The 21,338-nt window shown below is 38.9% G+C and overlaps 1 protein-coding gene across 1 annotated transcript in view; it reads left to right on the top strand.

Annotated features, from left to right (window-relative positions):
• Positions 1-21,338, top strand: part of ANTXR1 (ANTXR cell adhesion molecule 1) — a 243,865-nt gene that overhangs the window by 19,170 nt on the left and 203,357 nt on the right. The window contains exons 2-3 of the mRNA XM_030877432.2: positions 7,345-7,416; positions 11,753-11,824. Coding sequence (XP_030733292.1) covers positions 7,345-7,416; positions 11,753-11,824 — 144 coding nt within the window. The remainder of the gene's footprint in view (positions 1-7,344; positions 7,417-11,752; positions 11,825-21,338) is intronic.

The raw sequence follows: 21,338 nt of genomic DNA, 5'->3' as shown, positions 1-21,338 counted from the left end.
ATAACTCGAAGCTGCTTTGCTTATCTTCAAAAGACCCTCCTGCTGGGTGCAGGTGTAGTGAGGAGAGGAGGCACCTTTCTTCCAAATGGGAAATCCTAGCCCAGTGCAAGAATTTAAACACTCAGTAAATTTCAATCTTTTCAGTCTTGCCCTGCCCCCACTTCTCTCACTCCTATGGCTCTGTGTTTGAGGGGGGCTTATTGTGTCCTTGTGGCCTGCACGTGAAGGGGGCCTCTGAGTCTTCTGGCAGCCACAGTACCATCCCTTGTCTTGTCATGGTCACCTGGTGGTCATCCACCGATCGCATTGGTGGCTTTGACTGGTGGCCCTCCTTTATCACATCTTGGTGTGCATTTCAATTATGGAAAATACCTTTTGGACAGCTAACCAGTTTTCTGTTCTCGTAACAACAGCAACAACAACAATTTTGTGTTGAATTTGCACCAAAAGTACCAATACTTGATGTGAGAAAATGTCTTTAGGCTTTTCCTGGTGCGTGAGTGCGCGGGCGCGCGTTAGAAAAGGCAGATTGGTGGAGGTGAAAGGAGTACGTGTTTTGCTCTAATATCTTTTTGATCCTTCACAAGAAAAATACAGTTTACATCTTAACACAGTGTATGTGCACTACTTACACATAGTTGACTAAACGTTTCACGTAGCATGACTTTCTGCTATGGTATGCTATATGTCTGATGTTTCTATTCTATTTCATTTTTATTAACTGTTGGCAACATCCCACCAAACTGATTTCCCAAATCACTAATAGGTTGCATTCCACAGCTTGAAAGTCATTGTTGTCGTAGCCATCAGTGAGATGGACTAAAGGGGAAATTCCTCACGCATCAGTACGGCGGGGCTGGGGTCTCCAGATGCAGACAGGAGCAGGGTGGGTAGCCCATCTACTCAAAGTACAGTGCTCAGTGGCTTGCTTTGGATCTGCACTGGTATCTGACGAAATTGGAGTGGAGGCAAGCGTCGAGGTCAAGCTTTTTGAGCAGGAGGGAGGCTTGGCCATGACCCCAGTCAATCATAGGAGGACAAGGGCTGAAGGTTTGGGCTGGGTTTCGGGCTCCAGCCAGTTAGGGTGCAGGGGAGGCTAGGAGGAAGGAGAGAAGGGCCAAGGAAGAAGCGGGGGAGTGGGATGGAGGTGAGGAGGGGGATACAGATGAACATGGGGCCAGAACTAATTGCTGGTCCTGCTTAGTTGCGCCTGAGGCTGCCATACCTTCCCAGGATTAGCTGGGGACCTGGGTGGGTCGCTAAGGACATGAATGACTTCAGCCGGGTGGGGCTAAGGAAAAGCAGGACCTGACAGTTTTATCATTTCCATGCTTACCGCGACTCTGCTCTTCCAGAATTAAAAGACTCCTGGGTGATGGCTCCAACTGCAAGCTCTTTTGTCCCCTTTTGTTTTCCCCTAACCCATGTGCAAAGGGTGAGGAGGGACAATTCTAACTCAATTTGGCCCACTTGATTCTTTCTGACTGGTTGTATCTGCGGTTAGTGGAAAGAGCATGTGTTTTCTAAGGAACTTAACCACAGGGAGGTTTGGAAACTCACATAAACACAAAAGAATGTGTTTCAGAAACGAATCAAAATGAGACTCAGGGTTCTTACTTTGCTCTTACTCTTTGCATATCAAACCCTTGGAAATAACTGAGCAATAATCCGAGGGCCGCGCGAGGTTCCACGCAAAACCCCTCCTTGGGGACACACAGTGAATGCACTGTCACAAAAGGTATTGACTTCTTATCATGTTCCAGGTGCTGGAGAGGGCGTAGAAAAACAAAACTAGCTGAGGAACTCTGGAGCTGCTCCAGCTGTCACCTTCTCATGGGACTGGTGGCTTTGCCTCCTGATGGTCTGGGGAGCCCTTCTCAAAGCCGAGTCGGGAGGTGGTGTGAAGAAGGGTTGACTCTGGTTTTGAGTAGACCCGGCTGTATTGAGTGAATCTTTAAGCAAAGAACTCTGTAGGGCTGTAATGAAGCAGAATTCCTGGGAGGCTACTTGAATACCAAATCTGGCTGAGATTTATACTTGTGGAACCAAGGCATGAAATACCAAGAAAAGCCTGAATCCTGCACACCATCTTGATACCCAGTTGGCCCATGGAAATCTTCAGGGGCTAGAACTGCATTTGAGTTAGGATTTAATTGAGTCAAATATCTGGGACATTTCACATCCACTGACTTCTAAAACATGGATATTTCAACTCTTTGACTATAGTTAGTCAGCAATTGTGTGTTAAAAGCAATTTTAAAAACAAAACAAGACAAAACAACCCACAGCAGAGTTCAATGGAATCTTTCCCAGTAATACTTATATTTGGACTAGGAAGGAGTTTTTATTTCCACCCTGGGGCTTTGGTAACAATGGTTGGGTGAGCCACTACGAAAGAGAACATTGGGCTTCCATAGCTGGGATTTTAAGATCAGTAATTCTTAAACAGGTTGGCATGATACATGAGATATTTTACACATTATAAGGTGGAGAGAAGCTGCCACTTCCCCACCCAACACCCTAGTTCTCCTGGCTATGACCAGGAGTTCACTTAGGTCCTCAGGGTTGAAAAGAAGCCAAGGTCTGAACATGGACACACCATCCTGGGTTGATTATTCTGGGAGTAGCTACTAGATCAGATTCCAAACCAGAAAATCAGTTTACAAGGCAAAGTGTGGGTAAGACACGCACGTTTTAACAGAAAGTCCAAACAAAATTAAAGACCCAGCATATCTATCCCCATGAGAGAAGGGCAGGACTCTGGTTCAAGTCTTAGTGGGTAGTTTCCAGATCCCCCATGGATGAAGTAGTTAAGAGTTCAGAGTTAGGAGTCCATCTGTGGTCAATGGGTGGTGGTGAGGCAGGGGAGAGGACCATGGCACAAGTCAGGCAAAACCCTTGCTCCTGGGGACATCCAACATGCTCACCTCCATGCTGAAACCAGAAACAGCCGCCATGGGACTCTTTCCTTCTCTAAGAGGTGATCTGATCTTGGGGTAGGACAGAACGTGCATGTGTAGGTTAAGAAGCTCAGTCATGAGGACTAAAGGATTCCAAGGTGCAGGTCTACATAGCCCCGTATTCCTCTGCCACTTTCATAGCTGAGACCCCTTGGGGTCCCTTGGTAACCCAAGAGAAGACGAAACCAGTTTTGTTCCCAGAATCTTAGAAGGTTATGTTTACCCTCAGTGCTTGAGGGAATAAGCTAAGTCCATCTCAAGCATGTCACAAAGAGGGTATATTTTGGTCCAGGCTTATATAATCGTGTAAAGAATGGTCATGTGTAAATATGAAACAACAAACCTCAACAGTAACAGGACAATTATCAGTAGAGCTGGGATGGGAGAAACAAACCTGTCAATATCTCCTTCCCTCTCATTTTATCTTAAGGGCCTCATTTTATTTTCTCCCTGAGAAAAGAGAGCACCTGTCAATCGGCAAGAAAGTGTTCCAGATAGCTTTAGACTTTTCTTAACACTCCAGGATATTTCTTGGATCTTTCCCTATATCTAGCATCAAGAAATCAGATGAATACCAACATTGTCTGAATTTTACATGTCAGTCAGACAGAAGAATAGTGAAAATGAAATGTTTTAAGCCCAAAGAAAATGTAAATTAACATTGGGTGACCCTTTTTAATAAGTAAAGGAACGCAAATGATTTGTGGCCAATCCTTGAAAACAAAGAAATAAACTCAAAAAGGATTTACTCGAAACCCCTGCTCCTTTAGCAGACAGCCAAAAACAGACCCCCAATTCTAGTTCAAGTCTCTGTTTCACCTACACTTTGCCTCCCCTCCCAGTTTAATTCCCGCACTACAGGACTTTTCTACCAATGAGAAAATCAAACATGGAATAGAGGAGCTGTGGGGATTCCTCCCTAATCATAGGTGTCTTACCCTACCCCTCAGGACCCAAAATTTCAGATAGTACTTGTTTGGGTGATACGGACCAAAACACAGAATTGTATTTCAGAAGTGGGCACAGACAATCCGTGTTCAAGGAAATCTCTTGCTTCCAGTGGAAAGGAGTTGTAGAATTATAACTGGAGTAGCAGTCACACAGTGCCTCGTCTGAAGCACCTATACAGCATTGGGCCAGATCTGCCAGACCCTCACTAGGATCGCCAGCCAGAGCATCTACCCCATAGCTGAAGAAGAGGAGCCAGGACCAGTCTCCGAGATTTGAAATATACAACGGAAGCTTGCCCAGGAGGATGGCTGAGATTCTAATAAAAGGCTTCCCAAAGCTTTAAAAGCGCAGGGCTGGGATATGCTGTTCTGGTGAGCTTTGGGGAGACCCCCAGCTCGCATTAAGCCCAGACATCTACTGTTGATGATTAGGTAGGCCCATTCACCAAGGAGCTGTGCTCTAGACTCCTTGACTCATTTGGGAAGGTTCCTCAGGTTCACATAGGATCACAGGAATTGGCTGGAGCTGTCTGAGCCTCAAGCCCAGGCTGTTCATCCAGACGAGACCGGAAGAGGTGCTGTCCAGCTGGCAAAAGATCAGGAGACATCCATGAGCAATAGAGACGTCTCCCCACGCTCTTCTTTCCTTCCATCCAACAAACAGGTAGATCCTGGAGAGGCAAATATCCTTAAGACCCTCACAAGGGGAGCTGGAACAAAAAGTGATTGCAACCCAGTATCAGAGGATGGTGACTGAGAGATGTACACGGTGCCCTGAGAGCCTGGGGCAGGAGCAACGAGCCCCATCTGTGTTGGTCAAAGGCAACAGGCAGAGACCAAGTTGCGTCTTACAGAATGAGTAGGAGTTTGCCAGTGTGGACATTGTGTGTCCCAAGCAGATGGAATGTATAAAGGCTGAGAAACTGTAATAGAAAAGTTTATTGGAAAAGGTTTATTTTTTATAAAAGAACCCCTGCCCCCTTCTCTCCCTGATCCGTTTCCCCAACTCCCCAACTCCTCAGCCCTCTATCCTGTGGGCTTTATGCTGCTGCCCCCTGAAACTGCTTGCTCTTCCCCAAACAATTGTTTAAAAAAGCATTTCTATATTTATCAGAAGAGCTGAATGTTTTTTCAAATGCTGACTTACCATCCTTCAGGGGATTGCCTGTTCTGAACCTTTGTCTATTTTTCTATAGTTTGCCTTATTAATATTTACTTGTACCACCTACTTACATATCCTGGACAGTAATCTTTTGCCTTTTTTATTTGTTGCAGACATCTTCTCTCACTCCTTTTCTTTTTTTTTTTTTTAATTTTTGTTTTATTTGGCTGTGTCGAGTCTTAGTTGCGGCATGCAGGATCTTTCATTGTGGCTGCGCGGGCTTCTCTCTAGTGGCAGTGCACTAGAGAGGCTCAGTTGCCCCGTGGCATGTGGGATGTTAGTTCCCCCATGAGGGATCGAACCCGCGTCCCCTGTACTGGAAGGGAGATTCTTAACCACTGGGCCACCAGGGAAGTCCCTCTCACTCTCTTCTTGTCTTTGTTTATGGTATCTTTTGTCACCCAGAATTTTAGACCCTTCAGATAGTCAAAATTACTCTTTTCTTAAAAAACAATTCCTACTTTTTGTATCTGGTTGAAGAAACCCTTCACTAACAGGATGACATAAAAATCTCCTTCTATAATTCACTCAATGGATTGAAAGTTGTGTTTTTCCCATTAGGTTTTAATATATCCAGGGTGACATTTGGTATGAGATAGTGATCTGATTGGTTGTTTCCAACTACAGATCCCTTGTCACAGCACCACTTATGGAAGGGTTCATTCTCCCTCCCCAGTTTGAAGCACCACTTTCACTGTATAGAGAGACCTCACATACATCAAGGTGTGGGCTCTGCATTTCACTCCATTCCTTCTGCTGTTCTGTATCATACACATAGGGCCACTATATGTGATAGGGCAAACTTTCCAACTTTGTTCTTTTTCATTATTGCCTTGATGACTTTTAGAACTGTAGTCTTCATTTCATTTTTGGAGTCCGTTTTTGAGTTTAACAAAACTTCCTTTCAGAATTTTTCCTAGAATTGAAGTTATAGATTAACTTGAGGAACATGAGATATCCTTATGATATGGAATCTTTCAGCACATGACCATAACATATTGTATCACTTCTGCTCAGGTCAGACAGACATATCATTTCTGGATATGGGGCAGAAGAAAATAAATTTTCCTCATAGAGATGGAATACACTCAACCAGAATGAGAATTCCTAAAGATATTGCATCCTGAAAAGGAAGGCCTAAAGTCTACTTTGCCCAAATTCATCTTAAATATCTATAAAATAGTCTGAAACAAAGACAAAATAATAATAACTCTCTAGAAGTTAAAATTAAGATAAATGAGTGCATAAAAAGTAATCTGAAAACAGTGGAAAATGTTTGCAGTACAAAATGTCAGAGTCAAAGGAGCAAACTCTAACCTCAAGAATTATTAGAATGACAGGCAGAAATGCAAGGCTCAGCTGAAACAGATCCTTAAGTAAAAGGAAAGAACATCAAAGCTACAGAAGAGTGGGTTAGAATAGAAAAACCTACTACGAAGTCAATGCAACACATTGAAGTATGAGCACTAGGAAAAGTACTTAGAAGCCGAACTGAAGCAGTAGTAAGTCGTATCAGTGAAACAGAAGTCAACCTTGGGAAATAAAGAAGCCCCCTTCCAAATCTAAAATGCTATGATCCCATCTGTCTTAGAGAAAGTTTCCCTCTTTTTTCAGTAAAGTTTCCCCCTTTTTATTAAAAAAAGGCTGTATCATTTTTCTTCTTTTATTTATTAGTATGACTAGTTACATTAGATATCCTTAAATGTTGAACTATCAATACATTCCTGAAATAAATACCAATTAATTAATTAGTATTCTTTTGGATTCCTGCTGGATTCATTTTGCTAATATTTTATTTACAGATTTTTGAATCTATATTTACCAATGAATTTGGACTCTTCTTTTTTGAGGAGGGGGATTTGTTTATCTTTGTCTATTTGGGCATCTAGTTTGTGCTAATTTCATTTAAATGAATTGGAATCATTTTTCTTCTGTAATCAAAGCAATCATTTAAATAGCACAAAAATAACTGTTTCTTAAAGATTTGAAACTAAACTGTGAATCTGGTTGGGCCCAGGGTTTTTTGTTTTGTTTTGTTTTGTTTTTAGCGTATGAGTGTGTGGAATGGGGTGGGAAGGAGTGAAGGAAGTTCTTTACCAAAATTTCTCAGAATTCTAACATAAAGCATCCTTTTAAATAATTTCCAAAGTTATGGAAATTTCAGATAATAAGCCCAGTTAGAGGATAGGTCAAAAGTAAAGTGATAGACTGTATGACACAAGGTAAAGACAAATGAACACCTGATTAAGTCACATCTGTTTTATTTTCCTAGATCAGGAAGTGTGCTGCACCACTGGAATGAAATCTATTACTTCGTGGAACAGTTGGCTCATAAATTCATCAGGTGAGAAACATAATGAGTAGTTCTCTGTCATGAGTACAACCAGCATGTTTGCTATTCTACTAATGACTGACCACTTTGGGGATGCTTTTTGACGAAGGTAGACTCTCAGATCTTATAACGGAGATTTGACTTTGTTTTCATCTTTGCCACATATTAGAATAACTTTTGGCTTCGTGTTTTCAAGAGGACCCTGATTAGGTTATAAGACCAACATTTTAACTTTCTCCCTCTCTTGTCAAATAATATCCTTCTAGAAGGATCGTTAACATTTTCTTTCACGGTGCATCATGCTGGGGCAATTGGCTCATTCTGGCTGGACCCATGTGTAGAGGCTGCAGGGTGTAAGGTAACCAACTCATACCAGTTTGCCCAGGACTTTCCTGGTTTTAGCACTGAAAGTTTCACATCTTGGGAACTCTCCTCAGTCCTGGGCAAACCGCCATGGTTGGCCAGCCTGGCTATATGCCTTATCAGGTAGAATCCTCTGAGCATTCTTGACACCACTTTCCAAGGAAGGACAATGCAGTTTTGAACATTGTCACTATACACATTGCAGGGGCCTTGGAGGTCCTACTTTCCAATAAGTATAGACACCCACTAGTAAAAGAAAGGAGGTCATTTCACCCTCCTGGTGTGCAACCTCCAAAGGACAACACAACGGTGATAGCATTAACGGATATGCTTGAAGCCAGTTGTCAAGGTCTTTGGTGAAATTGTTCTGATCATTGTAAATTTGAAAGCAGCTCCAACCCTGCTTGATGGTCTCTGTAGAGTCTTCCAGCTGATGTGAGTAACCATATACTTCCTCTTTGAATATGTTTTTTTTTTTTAATCTCAGAAGACAAGTTGTCCTCTGAGACCAGTGTCATGACAGATGTGTTCCCTGCAAATTCACTCACTGGTCTCAACATGTACCCACCACTTGATTGGAGGGAGGGGGTTAAGAGGTGTCCTCTCCGTTATGCCATAAATTGGAAACTACAGCAGGAAGCATCTACACCCAGATGAAGGGAGAAAACAGAGGCTGGGAGGAGACAGGCGGGAAAAGTAGAGGAAAAGAAGAGAAGCAAATACGTGGATGGTATTAAAAGCAAAGTTAAGAGAATTGTACAAGCTTAGAACTGAAAGGAACAACTTCCCAAGCTATCCTCCGAGGCATTCACTAACCCCCAACTTGAATAGCTCTGGTGAGAAACTGCTGCTTTTTGAGTCAAACAACCCAATAGTTGGATAATTCCAGTTTCCATAGGAGTCTTTTTTGTCATTGACCCATAATGTCCTTTCCTACACTCTCATCCATCTGGAGTGATATAAAACAAATCTGCCTCCAGACACTTGAGAGTGTCTGCTATGTCTGTCTTTCCTCTAATGGTTTTCTGTTCCCTCTAAAGCAGAGGAGTCTCCTGGAAAAGGCTTTGAAGTTAAGCAGATGTGGATTTTCATCCAAGTTCCATTGGGCAACCATAGCAATTTACTTACCTTGGTTGAACCCTAGTTTGCATGTGAAAATTTTATGAGAAAACGTGTGCAAAGCAACTAGCCCAGCACCTGGCTAAGAGTGAGCATGTGACACTTCTCTTCCCCAGTTCCTTCAGAAACTCCAGACACTTTGCTATTTTAGATTCAAAGACGGTAGAGGTAGGAGTTGGGGGAACTAAGTCAGTCCTCCTCGTTTTATAGACAAAGAAACTAAGGACCAGAGCAGTTGACATGGCTTCATCTAGACCACGAGGCACTTTCCTTTAATTGTCTCCTCTGGCCCTCTTTGGCTCTGGACCCTCCTCAAAGTGTGGCAGCAAGACACTACTGCCACGCAAACTCCAAGAGGAGGGTCTGTCTTTTGTTGCCTGCTTCAGCCCCAGGGCCGATAGTAGTGCCTGACACACGATACCTGCTCAATCAGTAATATAACTTTTCACCTTTTTCTTGAAGCCCCCAACCTGAACCTCACATCCATCACTCTCAGCAAAGAACTTCACCTCCTATTTCACCGAGAGCCCAGAGAACAGCAAGCAAGGGATTACCTCCTATTCCAATCCTCCTCTTAAAAGATGGATGCATGCCCTTCCCATCGTCTCTGAGATTCAAGTATCCCTCCTATTTAAAGCCTGTCCTTCCATTTTAGTCCATTTTATCCCATTATCTCCAATATCCCCCAGGTCTTTGTTTCTCTCTTGTATTTTTCTCTACCTTTCCTCTGGCTCCATTTCCGCTATCAATAGACATAACCTCATCTGAAAAAAAAACAATGAATTTCCTGATCATGTCTTCCTATAGATGCTACCTTAATTCTTTACCAGTTTCTCACTCAAATATCTTTAAAGACTCACCATCTCCATATCCTTACTTCTCATTCATTCCTTAACCCACTCCCACCTGGCCTTTATCCGCACCCTCGACCTGCTTGCTCTCCCCAAATTCCCTAAGTGATGCCCTAGAGGACAAATCCATTGAGAGCCATGCAGTGCTTGTTCTGCTGGATAGAGGAGTTTCATTGGATTCAGATTTATCTCTCCTTAAAATTCTCTCCTCCGCTGGCTTCTGGCTCTCCTTTCATCCCCTGCCCGGAGCCAGGCCTTTAAATGTTGGTTTTGGTTCTGGTTTGGCTCCCTTCCCTTCTCCCTGCTGATACTCTGAACAATTTTACTCACATCAGTATGCTGAGAACTCCCAAATTATGTCTGCAGCCCAGATTCATATACCAATTACCCCTTGGAGACCCACATTTCCTGCATTTCAAATTCATTCTTTCCAGAGCTTAACTCTATATAAGGGAGGCAGTATAACATAGTGGTTAAGAGCCCAAGTTCTAGAATCAGAGTGCTTGGTTTTAAGCCCTAGGTCTACCACTCTCCCACTGTGTGACTTTGGGAAAATTATTTTATCTCTCAGGGTCTCAATTTCCTCTCGTGGAAAGTAGGAATAATAATAGTAATGATCTCATAAAGTTGTTACAAGTTTAATGAAATAATACATGCAAATCACTTACAGTAGTGCTTGGCACATAACAAGTACTTGAAAGGGTTGGCCATTATTCCATTATCATGATGATTATGATTTTTATTATCATTTCTGATGTGGTATCCTCCTGGCCCAGCACTAGTGAGGTAGTAAAAGGCAGCATGTTGCCATGGACAGGGAACCCAGGTCTTTTTCAAAAGGCCAATTTCAATTCACCAGGTGTTGCTTGGGCTCCTACAAAGTATTACACATCATGCTAAAGGTTTTCCGAAGGTGCATCAGACATACGGTAATGGATGTAGACTTTATCTTGGATGCATTAGGAGCCATTGGAGGTTTGATAGCAGACGAATGACAAGATCTGATTTATATTTTAGGAAGATAATCCTGGAAGCAGTGTGAGGAATGAATTGGAGCAAGGAATGATGATAGGCAAGGTCACCAGCTAGGAAACAATGACTGTTGTCAGGAAAAGGGGGAAGGTTTGGGGAAACATTTTAGGAAGTGGGAAGTTTAAGATTTGGGGCCAGGTCAGGTATGGGAGTTTACTGCATCATGAAGAACTAGGTTGATGCTATGAAGGGTGAACCATCTGGCTACTTAGAGAGAGCCCCAAAGAATGGCATTCCAGTGGTGAATCCACTGTAGTCTGACAGTCTACCTTGCAGACCGAAAAACATGTTTGTCCTCAGCTGAGAGGTGATCTATCTCTCAGAGTGTGGATTTCACATTGGAAAAGCTCCCAAGTACTGCCATATAAAAACCATGCTGATGTATTCATTAATCATGAGAAGTTTAACTACCAAGTAGAATAGATAGTCTTGTGACCCATCAGCACATGCTTTCCTTATAGGGTAATCTCCTTGGGAAGCCAAATAGAAATTAGAAGTTGATGGTGATCCTACTTTCAGAGTAAAATGAACTGTATAATCTTAATGGCATCAAGCTGCCATTGCCTGAGACACCCTGGTCAGTAGAGGATACACCAGACTACAGTGGAGGCACTATCAAATGTTGTCCGTTGGGATCCTGATTTGTATAGACAGCATGCAAACCAGTCTTCTAGGGGCACACTTCAGACAGAGCAGAGGAAAGTGATGAATCTTAGCTTTCTTACTTGCGACCCACACTCACTGAGTGGTGGTCAAATCAGAAGCAGCCTCCAGGAGGACAAAGTGGGTCTTCTCTTTGGTCCACAGCTTCAAGTCAGCTGCTGGCTGACTACTCGCAACACCAGCTGTGAAGGTGCCCTTTGGGTTGAAGGTTGGCAGCTCTGGCAGCCGTAATATAAAGAGAAGAAGGGGGGGAAGCCTAGAAGGGAATGGCATTCCACAGTCTCTCTTTCTGCCCTAATAGAATTGCTTTTCCTTTCCAGTCCACAGCTAAGAATGTCCTTTATTGTCTTCTCTACTCAAGGAACAACCCTAATGAAGCTAACAGAAGACAGGTAAGGACGCTCCCCACCCCTGTCATTACAAAACCCATCTTTTCTTGAGTAGTTCTGGTATCTGTGCCCCACTGCCAGCTTTGACCTGGCAGTGATTTTAATTGAATTGTTCTCTCCTTTGACTTATGCCTTGAACTTTGCGCATTGACCCATCTGTTAATTTACGCTGCGATGACTTTGATAGAATTTCCTTATGTCAGTGAAATTTTATAAATGACTAAATCACGTTAAGGTAAATCTTACCTTTGATTGGTGACTCAGTCTGCTAACTTGGAGCAAGGTGTTAGCAAACCAAATTCTTGAGGGAATATATTTTCTTTTATTTAAATTAGATTTATTTTGTGGATGAAGTGTTCAAAGATATAATAAGTGTGCTATGAGAGAAGGAAGAACTTGAAATATTATCATCCATAATGACTAAGGCAGCGAATAGAAAGGGAGGGTTTATGGCACTACAAAATTAAAAGAAATTGGAATCAGGTATGGGAAAATGTGGTTGACAGAAAAGGATTAGTTAGACCTAGCTTAATAAAAACATTAGTTGGGGTTTTACCACTTGCAGATGAAAATTAGCAGTAACAGAGACACGTCATTTATTCACGGCTAGGATGGTATATTGGAGATGACACTTTTCCTGCGTTAATGATGCTTTGTCCACTTTTTAAAAAGTGGTATGGTCCACAAGAGAGAGGCCCCAGGGCGGGGCACACGTGGGACTAGGGGCCGACTTACGTGGACATGTTGGGGAAAGGAAGGGAGGAACGGCAAGTACAGGGAGGGCAGGAAGACTTTATTCTGTGCGATTCTTCTAGAAATGAGAATAGGGCTAACGGGATGGAGTAAGGTTTTCTGGAATTGGCACTCACGCAGCACATCTGAGCTAGTCCCCATTTTTTCCATGTCTTTGTTCCCCATCTGTAACAAAAAAAAAAGCACTCTGTACCGTATGGAAGTTTTCAAATCCTGTTACTCCTTCAGCAGTATCTATTATATGCATGCATGCCATTTGAGATGCACTGAAACCCCATTTAAAAACAAGGGTTTCTTATTCCTTATTAACAGAAGGAGAATCTGATGCCTTGTCATGTTCCTAAGGATACAAGCAGCGTCTACTCTAGATGGAGGCTGCACATTCCACTCCACCTGCTGTTAAACAGAGACTCATGAAGCCCAAGAAGCCCGTGTGATTTCCCTTCAGTATTGGCCAAGGATTTTTTTTTTTAAGATCCTCTATACACACATTCATTTGCTACTGAAAGTTGAAACAGAACATCAAAAATTTTTTTTACAATTCAACACGCTGTTCTAACAGTGCTCTGGCCAAGCCACCCAACGTTTTCTTTACATTCCTTCCACACAAGTTAATTTGTTTCAAATTCTTGATATTGGGTTTCTTCTTACAGTGGACTTCAGGCTCATAAAACAGGCAATACCTGAGACCTATTAGTGCTTCTTTGTGTCAAATCAGAGTGGAACTAAAGTATATTCAAGTCATTCAAATGCAAGCTGCATAGATTCCTTAGAAGTGACCTGCATTAAGGTAGAAAAGAGATGCAAGAAAAAAGACATCACAGAACTTATAATACAGGTTATCAAAATATTGGTACACAATCTTTTCCAAGCTGCTTCATAATGATCCTAAAATCACGAGCAAGAAAAATTTGTACAAGAAGAAGGTTTATGGCCCATCCAACTGTGTGTCATAATTTCTGTAATATTTATTGTCGTAATTTTCTCATAATTATCCTCATAAGGATCTCTATGAAACAGGCAATAACGACAGCTATATCTAAATCTTTTCACTCTTGATCGAGTCTCAACGTCCTTCTACCGTGGTTCTCTTTGAGAGTCAGACAGAGGAAGTCTGGCTATTTTTAATATATTGAATCATCCTTTCCATCCTTTCTCTCTGAGCAGTTAACAATGTCCTCACCCCTCTCCTATAGGGTCAAGGATTTTAAGAAGCTCTGAGACAATGTCTCTAGCCTATGGACTCTATGCAAGACTCCTAATCTCTCTCAGTCTTTATATATGATAATATCTGAGTCATAATTTGCAGAGATGTCTTTTCTTCAGAGAAAACTCCTCTCTCACCCATTCTTCACATCCTCCTACAACCCAAGGCTGCGTAGTGCTGTTTCATGCTGATTCCACTCGCTCTGCACCTAAGAGTCTGGCAAGAGACCAAGTTCACACATCCCCTGTGGATATGTTGTGTGCCACTGCTCACAGCCTCTGGGAAGTTGGAGAGGTGGAGGGAAGTCACAGATTTATAAACACTAGTAGAACATCGAGTCTTTCAGACCCATTTTGGTTATGCTAGCTCAAATTAGTCATCTGAATCCTACTTTGAATCTAGTTTTTTGTACCTTAACTTCACTACTCCTAGTATCCCATGCCAAGGAGAAGACTGGGATTGGAATCTCTACTTTGCTGGAAGCAGCATTTAATAATTAAGAGATGAATTTGCATCAAACAACAGCCAGAAATACCTTGCTAAAGGCTGAATGATTTGGGATGAGCAGATGCAAACTATGATATATAGAATGGATAAACAACAAGGTCCTACTGTATAGCACAGGGAACTATGTTCAATATCCTGTGATAAACCATAATGGAAAAGAATATGAAAAGCATGTGTGTATATATATATGTGTATAAGGCTGAATGAGTTTCATGTGGTGACTGCTTGACCTAATCTGTGGGTCAGCTGGCAAAGCATGACCGTGGTTCACTGACCCATCCCCAACCTTGTCAGCCTGTGGAAAGACGCAGGCAAGCCAGCTCTCTCTAAAATAGTTTCTCATGAGATTGGTGTAAAGAGTTAGACTTTCAGAACTTCCAACCTGCTACTGTTTCTGAAATATATGACTTTCAGTGGTTTAGTTGGTCACAGGAATTTTTGTATTTTTTTTCTGTGTCTCATTTGATCTTCATAATATCCCTATAAGACAGTAAAAGATGCATTATTTTACCTATGTAGTAACTGAGGAGACTTACAGAATTTTTAAACTCTCGTTCAAAAACAAGACATGAATTAGCAGAGACTCTCATTTCAACAAGAGCAAAAGGTTTGGGGTATATCAAAAGTACATTTGCATTCAGTTCTCGGGATCAGATCCACACAGGGGAAACCATGGGAAGGTTGAAGAAACAGAATGGAAATAATTACGTTGTGTTGAGATGCAGTAGAGGAATTACAATTAGACTAATGATACCTCTGCCATTTGTGTCTTTTATCTGCTAAGCACTTTACATAGCATTTATTTATTCCCATATAACCATTATTACTTCAATTTCTAATGTGGTCTTTGTGGTCATTTGATTTATTGTTTCATATGTAAAGTGTCATTTTTCATTAACTGCTGTCAAGATTTTTTTCTCTATCTTTAGTTCTCAGCAGTTTGATTATGATGTGTCTGGCACACTTTTGTTTGTTTTTTTTTCTGTTTGTTTTTTGAGTTTATCCTCTTTTGGCTTTGCTGAGCTTCTTGAATCTAGAAATTTATGTCTTTCACCAAATTGTGTGGATCTGTGACCATTACTTTTCAAATAATTTTTTCTGCACTGATCATTTTCCCTTCTCCTTCTGAGACCCCAGTGACACACATGTTAGACCTTTTGATGTTATTCCACATGTCCCTGAAGTTCTGTTCAATTTTTCTTTTGCAGTTTTCTTTCTGTTCTTTATACCAGATCGTTTCTATTGTTCTGTCTTCATGTTAACTGACTCTTTTCCTCTGTCATCTCCGTTCTGCTGTTTAGCTCATCTACTGAATTTCTTATTATAGATATTGTGTTTTTCAGTCCTAAAATATCTACTTGGTTCTTTTTAAAATTATTATTTCTCTGCCAAGAACGTCTATCCTTCCATTTAATTCAAGTGTGTTACCTTTACCTCATAGATTATAGTTATTATAACTCCTATTATATAATAACTTCAGTTATTATAACTGATAATTCCAATAGTTCAGGATTGGCATCTTAATTGTCTGCTCTCCTGAGAATGGGTCACATTTTCTAGGTGATTTGTATGTCAAGCAAATTTAGATCATATTCTACAAGTTTTTAATATCATGTTGTTGAGAGTCTGAGTCGTATTCAAATCCTATAGAGAATGTTGGTCTGTTTGTTTGTTTGCTTTAGTAGGCAATCACCCTGGCTAGGTTCAGATCAAAGGTTCTATCTTGTCTTCTGTGGTTTTGATTTTGGTTCAGTTTTCAAAGTCTTTGCTAAGCTGCTTTGGGTGTCTCCTGCACGTATCCAGTTCAGAGATGAGCCTGGGAGTTCTACAGCTTCATACACAGAAGTAGAGGGATCCCCTTCACCAGCTCTCTCCTCTCCAGGGTTCCCCACACACGGATTTTCTCAGAGGCCCCTGCCCTCCAAGTCTTCTAGCAAGAAAAATGGGGTTTCTCTTGGAGTTTTGGTCACCACATTGCTGCATGCAGTTCTGTACTGAGGCCACCCCTGGGGCAAAGCCAGGAGTCATAAGAGACAAATAGAAATGGGATTTCCTCCACATTCTTTGAACCACAGGGGCCGCTTTTCCCAAGGGCCAGAAATATGGTGGCTTTCTTAGCTTTTAGGCGACATCCCAGGCTACTGCCATGTGACTGAGGCCCACCCTCAGATTAAAGCCACGAGGGAAATGAAGAAAAAAAAATTGGAATTCATCCTTGTATGGGTTATTTCTCCAGGTTTTAACTCTCCAATCCACTTGCGTTTTTTACTTTTCAGAGTTTTATTGTGTTTGCTTTTTTCATTTTGTCCAGACTTTTTATTATAATCCACAGAAGAGGTAGCCTATAGCAAGCCTGCTGTTACTTCAGTTCTACAGATAAGGACACTGAGATTCAGAGAGCTTAGATAACTTGCTAAGATCAAAGAATAAAAATGGCAGAACTGGTATTCTGATTATGGATTCTGTTCAGTCCAACTCATGGGCTTTGCACCATATTATGTTGCTCTTTCAAGATTTCTTAACTTCATCAGTTTGCAAAATGATTGAAAAATTGTAACAAGTTTTTTAGGTTTCCTCATTAGCATAATAAAGGATTAATGTTAATTTAAGTACTAATAGAATAAATTATTTTAGTGTTAACTACTGCACATGATTCCCTAAAAACCCCTTGGTTAATCTTTTTCCTGATCTTAATCAAAATACTTCAGATGTTTCATCATTTGGAAATGAGATCATGTCGAGGAAGTCCAACTCTTCCTTTAAAAGAAAACAGGAATAGATATTCAGTTTAATCAAATGCATTTTTGGTATCTATTGAAGTCATATTTTTCCTTTGACCTACTAATACAGAGAAATGCATTACAAAAGATATTTTAAAATTGGGCCATATGCGTATCTGGTTACACTTGGTTGTGATATATTATCATTTTGATATAGAACTGAATTCTGTTTTCTGTATTTTATTCAGAAATTTAACATCAGTATTCATAATTGTGATCGGGCTGCTATTGTCCTTTTCATGACTACCTTTACTTACAGTATTTTTTATAATTTTTTTCTTACATTTAGTTTATTACTTCTAGAATTAATCCGATGTAAGGTATGAAGCCAAGATCCATGTTTTTTCTCCAAGTGTTTAGGCAGTTTTTCCAACACCATTTACTGGATAATCCTTTACTACCAATTTGAAAAGTTAAACTTTTTCATAGACTTGTGTCCATTGCTGGGTTTTCTATTCTGATGCACTGCATTTCTGTCTGTTCTTATGCTACTACCACATTATTTTCATTAGTTTTAACATCTGGAAGACAAGCCCTTCCTCACTTCTAATCCTGCGTGAAAATCTCCTAGTCTTTAGTGGGTATTTTTCCCTATCACATGCATTTTAAGTAATTTTTTTAATGTTCCAAAATATTCCTGGGGTTTTCACTTGAACTGTATGAAAAGTACAGAATAACCTTAACAAAATGGCATTACATTGTTACTATATTGATTTTCTTATTTAAGGATATATCACTTCTCTTTTATATCCCCCAATGAGGTTTTGATATTTTCTTCAGCTCAGTCTCATACAGTGTTCACTAAGTTTATTCCTAGACATTTTAAAGTTTTGCTTCCATTGTGAATGAATTTTTTTTCTGTTGTATTTTCTAAACTATTGTTCACTATAAAGCAATTAACCTATAATTTGGGATCCATGGGCTTTTATTGAACTCCATAAAATTATTTTTTAAAATTTGCAAACCAGGGAGATTGTAATTTGCAATAGAACAGGCCTATGCCCCCCGAACAGTTAAGAAATACTGGCTTGGGGGAAATTATTGCTTTGTAGATTTATTTCTTATCCCATCATTTTAATGAAACATTATATTAATTCTAATATTTTTCCAGTTAATTTTGGAGTGGTTTTCTAGTAAGATGGTTATATCATTTATAATTAATGATAACTTCTGTCCTCTTTTCTAATATTTATATCTTGTATAACTTCTCAGTTATCTTGGGTTGCTTGTTTTTTTGATATTGAGTTGTATGAGCTGTTGGTATATTTTGCTTATTAACCCCTTGTCAGTAGCATCGTTTGCAAATATTTTCTCCCATTCCTTAGGTTTTCTTTTCAGTTTGTTGATGGTTTTCTTCGGTGTGCAAAAGCCTTTAAGTTTGATTAGGTCCCATTTGTTTATTTTTGGTTTTATTTAATCTACCTTGGGAGATTGATCATAGAAAACATTGGTACGATTTGTGTCTGAGAATGTTTTGCCTATGTTCTCTTCTAGAAGTTTAATGGTGTTATGTTAATTACATCTTTAAACCATTTTGAGTTAATTTTTGTATATGGTGTGTCTTCTTGGGTATCTTATTACGTTGGCTAAAATTTTCAAACTTTAATGGAACTTCTGTTTCACAATTATGTACCTTATTGGATATTGACGTCATAGAATTTTTTATCTACTATATTAAGGAATGATTCTTCAACTGCAAGTTTATTAAAACATTTTTATCTGAAATGTTAGTTTCATTAAATGCCCTTTTGTCATCAAAAGATAATTATATCTTTCTTTTATTGCCTTTGCCCTGTCTATGTGAAAATTTCAAATCAAAAAATTTCCTGATGTGAAACTAACCTTAAATTCCTGAAATAAATTTTATTCACCATGGTTTGCTCTTTTATTATATTTCTGGATTTGATTTAATATAAACCTAAATATATCACTTAATATTTAATATTAAGAATATTCAAGAGTTTCATTTTATACTGTCTTTGTCAGGCTTGCAATAAGGATTGCACAAGTTTAGAAAAACGAATTGGCAATCTTTTCATGTGCTATGGAATATCTAAAGTAATACAGAAAGTGTAAGTTTGTTCAAGGTTTAATATATATCAGAGGAAAGCCAACTAAGTCTAAACCATTATTAAAGAAGATATTTGACAGTTATCTCAAAATCCTGTATGGCTATTGTTATTATCGTATTTACCACCTTGAGAAGTGGTAGAAATTACCAGTGTGTTGATATTTTAATTTTATAACATACCTTTTTAATTTTCAAAATCTCTTCTGTATCTGTGGTTATATCCCTTTTCCAACATTCATGTAAAGTATTTTTGTCTCTTATTGCCCCATTCAAATTACTCAATGGGTTCTCTCTTAGATTTATTCATCAGTTTTCTTTCGTATAATTGTTTTGTTTTATGATATATTACTTTATTCTTTTACTATTATTAATTCCTTCCTTTGGCTTATCTTTTATTCATCTCTTTTTATGAATTGAAATTCATTATATTTTATTATTTCTCATTTAATAATAAAAGCTATTATGAATATAAATTGTACTCTAAATCTCTTCCTTATTGAATCTCATATGCTCCAACATGTACTGTTCTCATTATTGTTAATTTCTAAATAGTTTATATTTTAGATTTGATATTAAATTATTTACAAAATATTTCACAATTTCCACATGATTTTTGGTTTTTTATATTTTTCTCAATTTCTAGAGTCATTGCATTTTTTCAGAAAATATGGTTTATATAATTTCTACTTTTTAAATTTATTAATTTTTATTGGTGGCCTAACATAGGAATAAATTTTATTTATCATTCATGGATGTTAGAAAATATGTATACATGGATGAATGAAAAGTTTTATATAAGAATATATTGATTAAATTTATTAAATATTTTTGTTTACTTGATCTGTGAAGACAGAGAAATATTTTCAAACTTTCCATCATGACTGTTTGAATTTTCAATACATTGCCTTATCATATACACTGTATTATTTAGCTCACATGTGTTTTTATTATGGAATAAATTTCTAATCAATGTAAAGTAAACTTTATCATCTTTAATGCTTTTTAAGTCCTTTGTCCAAAAATATTATAAACTTAAAATTTTTTTGTATTTTCTTACTATATCTTTGCCCACCCATTTAGCTTTTACCCTTGCTTGATATTTTAATATTCCACCGTTTATTTGAAAAGTATAATTTGAAAGAGTATAATTTAATTCTTATTCTAGTAACAGTTCCCAGTGAGTGCTTCTCTTTATAATGGCAAGAATTAAATAATATTTATTTTTCTCCTTGCTCAATTTATTAAGAAATATTTGCCTTATGTTTCATAAGTGTATACACATACACACACATATACATATTTCCTTTCCAGTATTTGAAGTTTTTTTTTAATTTATTTTTAAAATTTCTTAGTTAGCTGAGTCTTTTCTCAGGTAAAATTTTTCTGAGGGGTATGTGAATATTAAGCTTTCTAAGTCCAACTTATTTGAGAATTGTTGTTATTCACCTTCAGGTAAATATTTTAATTGAACTTTAATTATAAAGTTCTTATATACTGACTATCTTTTCCCCTAAATTTACTAGAAACAGTGATACAATGTCAACTTGCATGCATTCTGTTCTATATCGCATATAGAAAAAGGAGAGATTCCAATTTAGTACATTTCTCCTTTGTTTTCCCCTCTTGAATCCTTGTAAAAAAGTTTTCTCTTTGTCTTTGGAATTTAAAAGAAAAGTCAAGAGAGTATATTTTGGCCCAAGGCCATCCATTAATTTTGTATAATACTTTGTATAGGACTTGAGCCATTCCATCTGACAAGTTAATAAACTTCTTTGGCTTAGGATTTTTTTTCTATTATTTCTTTTATTATTACTTTTCTTCTGTCTGTTCATTGGGTTCTTGAATCTACCCAAAATCTCCTTTATACTCTATTATAAGTACAATTTTTTAATGTCTACCATTTTTCTTTGAGAATGTTTCATTCATTCACCAATGTTCAGTCATTCACCAATTTAAGTTGTTTTGTTTTTGTTTTTGCAGCATTCGCCTTACTGTTCACTGTTTCCATTGCATTGTTTTTTTTAATGGTGGTAAAATATACATACCATAAAGCTTAACACTTTAACCATTTTTAAGCATACAGTGTGGTGGCAGTAAGTTGTGCAACCATCACCACTGTCCATCTCCAGGACTTTTTCATCATCCCAAACTAAAACTCTCCCCTGTCCCTGGCAACCTCTATTCTACCATCTATCTCTA

This window comes from Globicephala melas, chromosome 12 (assembly GCF_963455315.2).
Source record: "Globicephala melas chromosome 12, mGloMel1.2, whole genome shotgun sequence".
NCBI lineage: Eukaryota > Metazoa > Chordata > Mammalia > Artiodactyla > Delphinidae > Globicephala > Globicephala melas.
The sequence above is the reverse complement of the archived record's forward strand: the minus strand, read 5'-3'. Positions and strand labels throughout refer to the sequence as shown.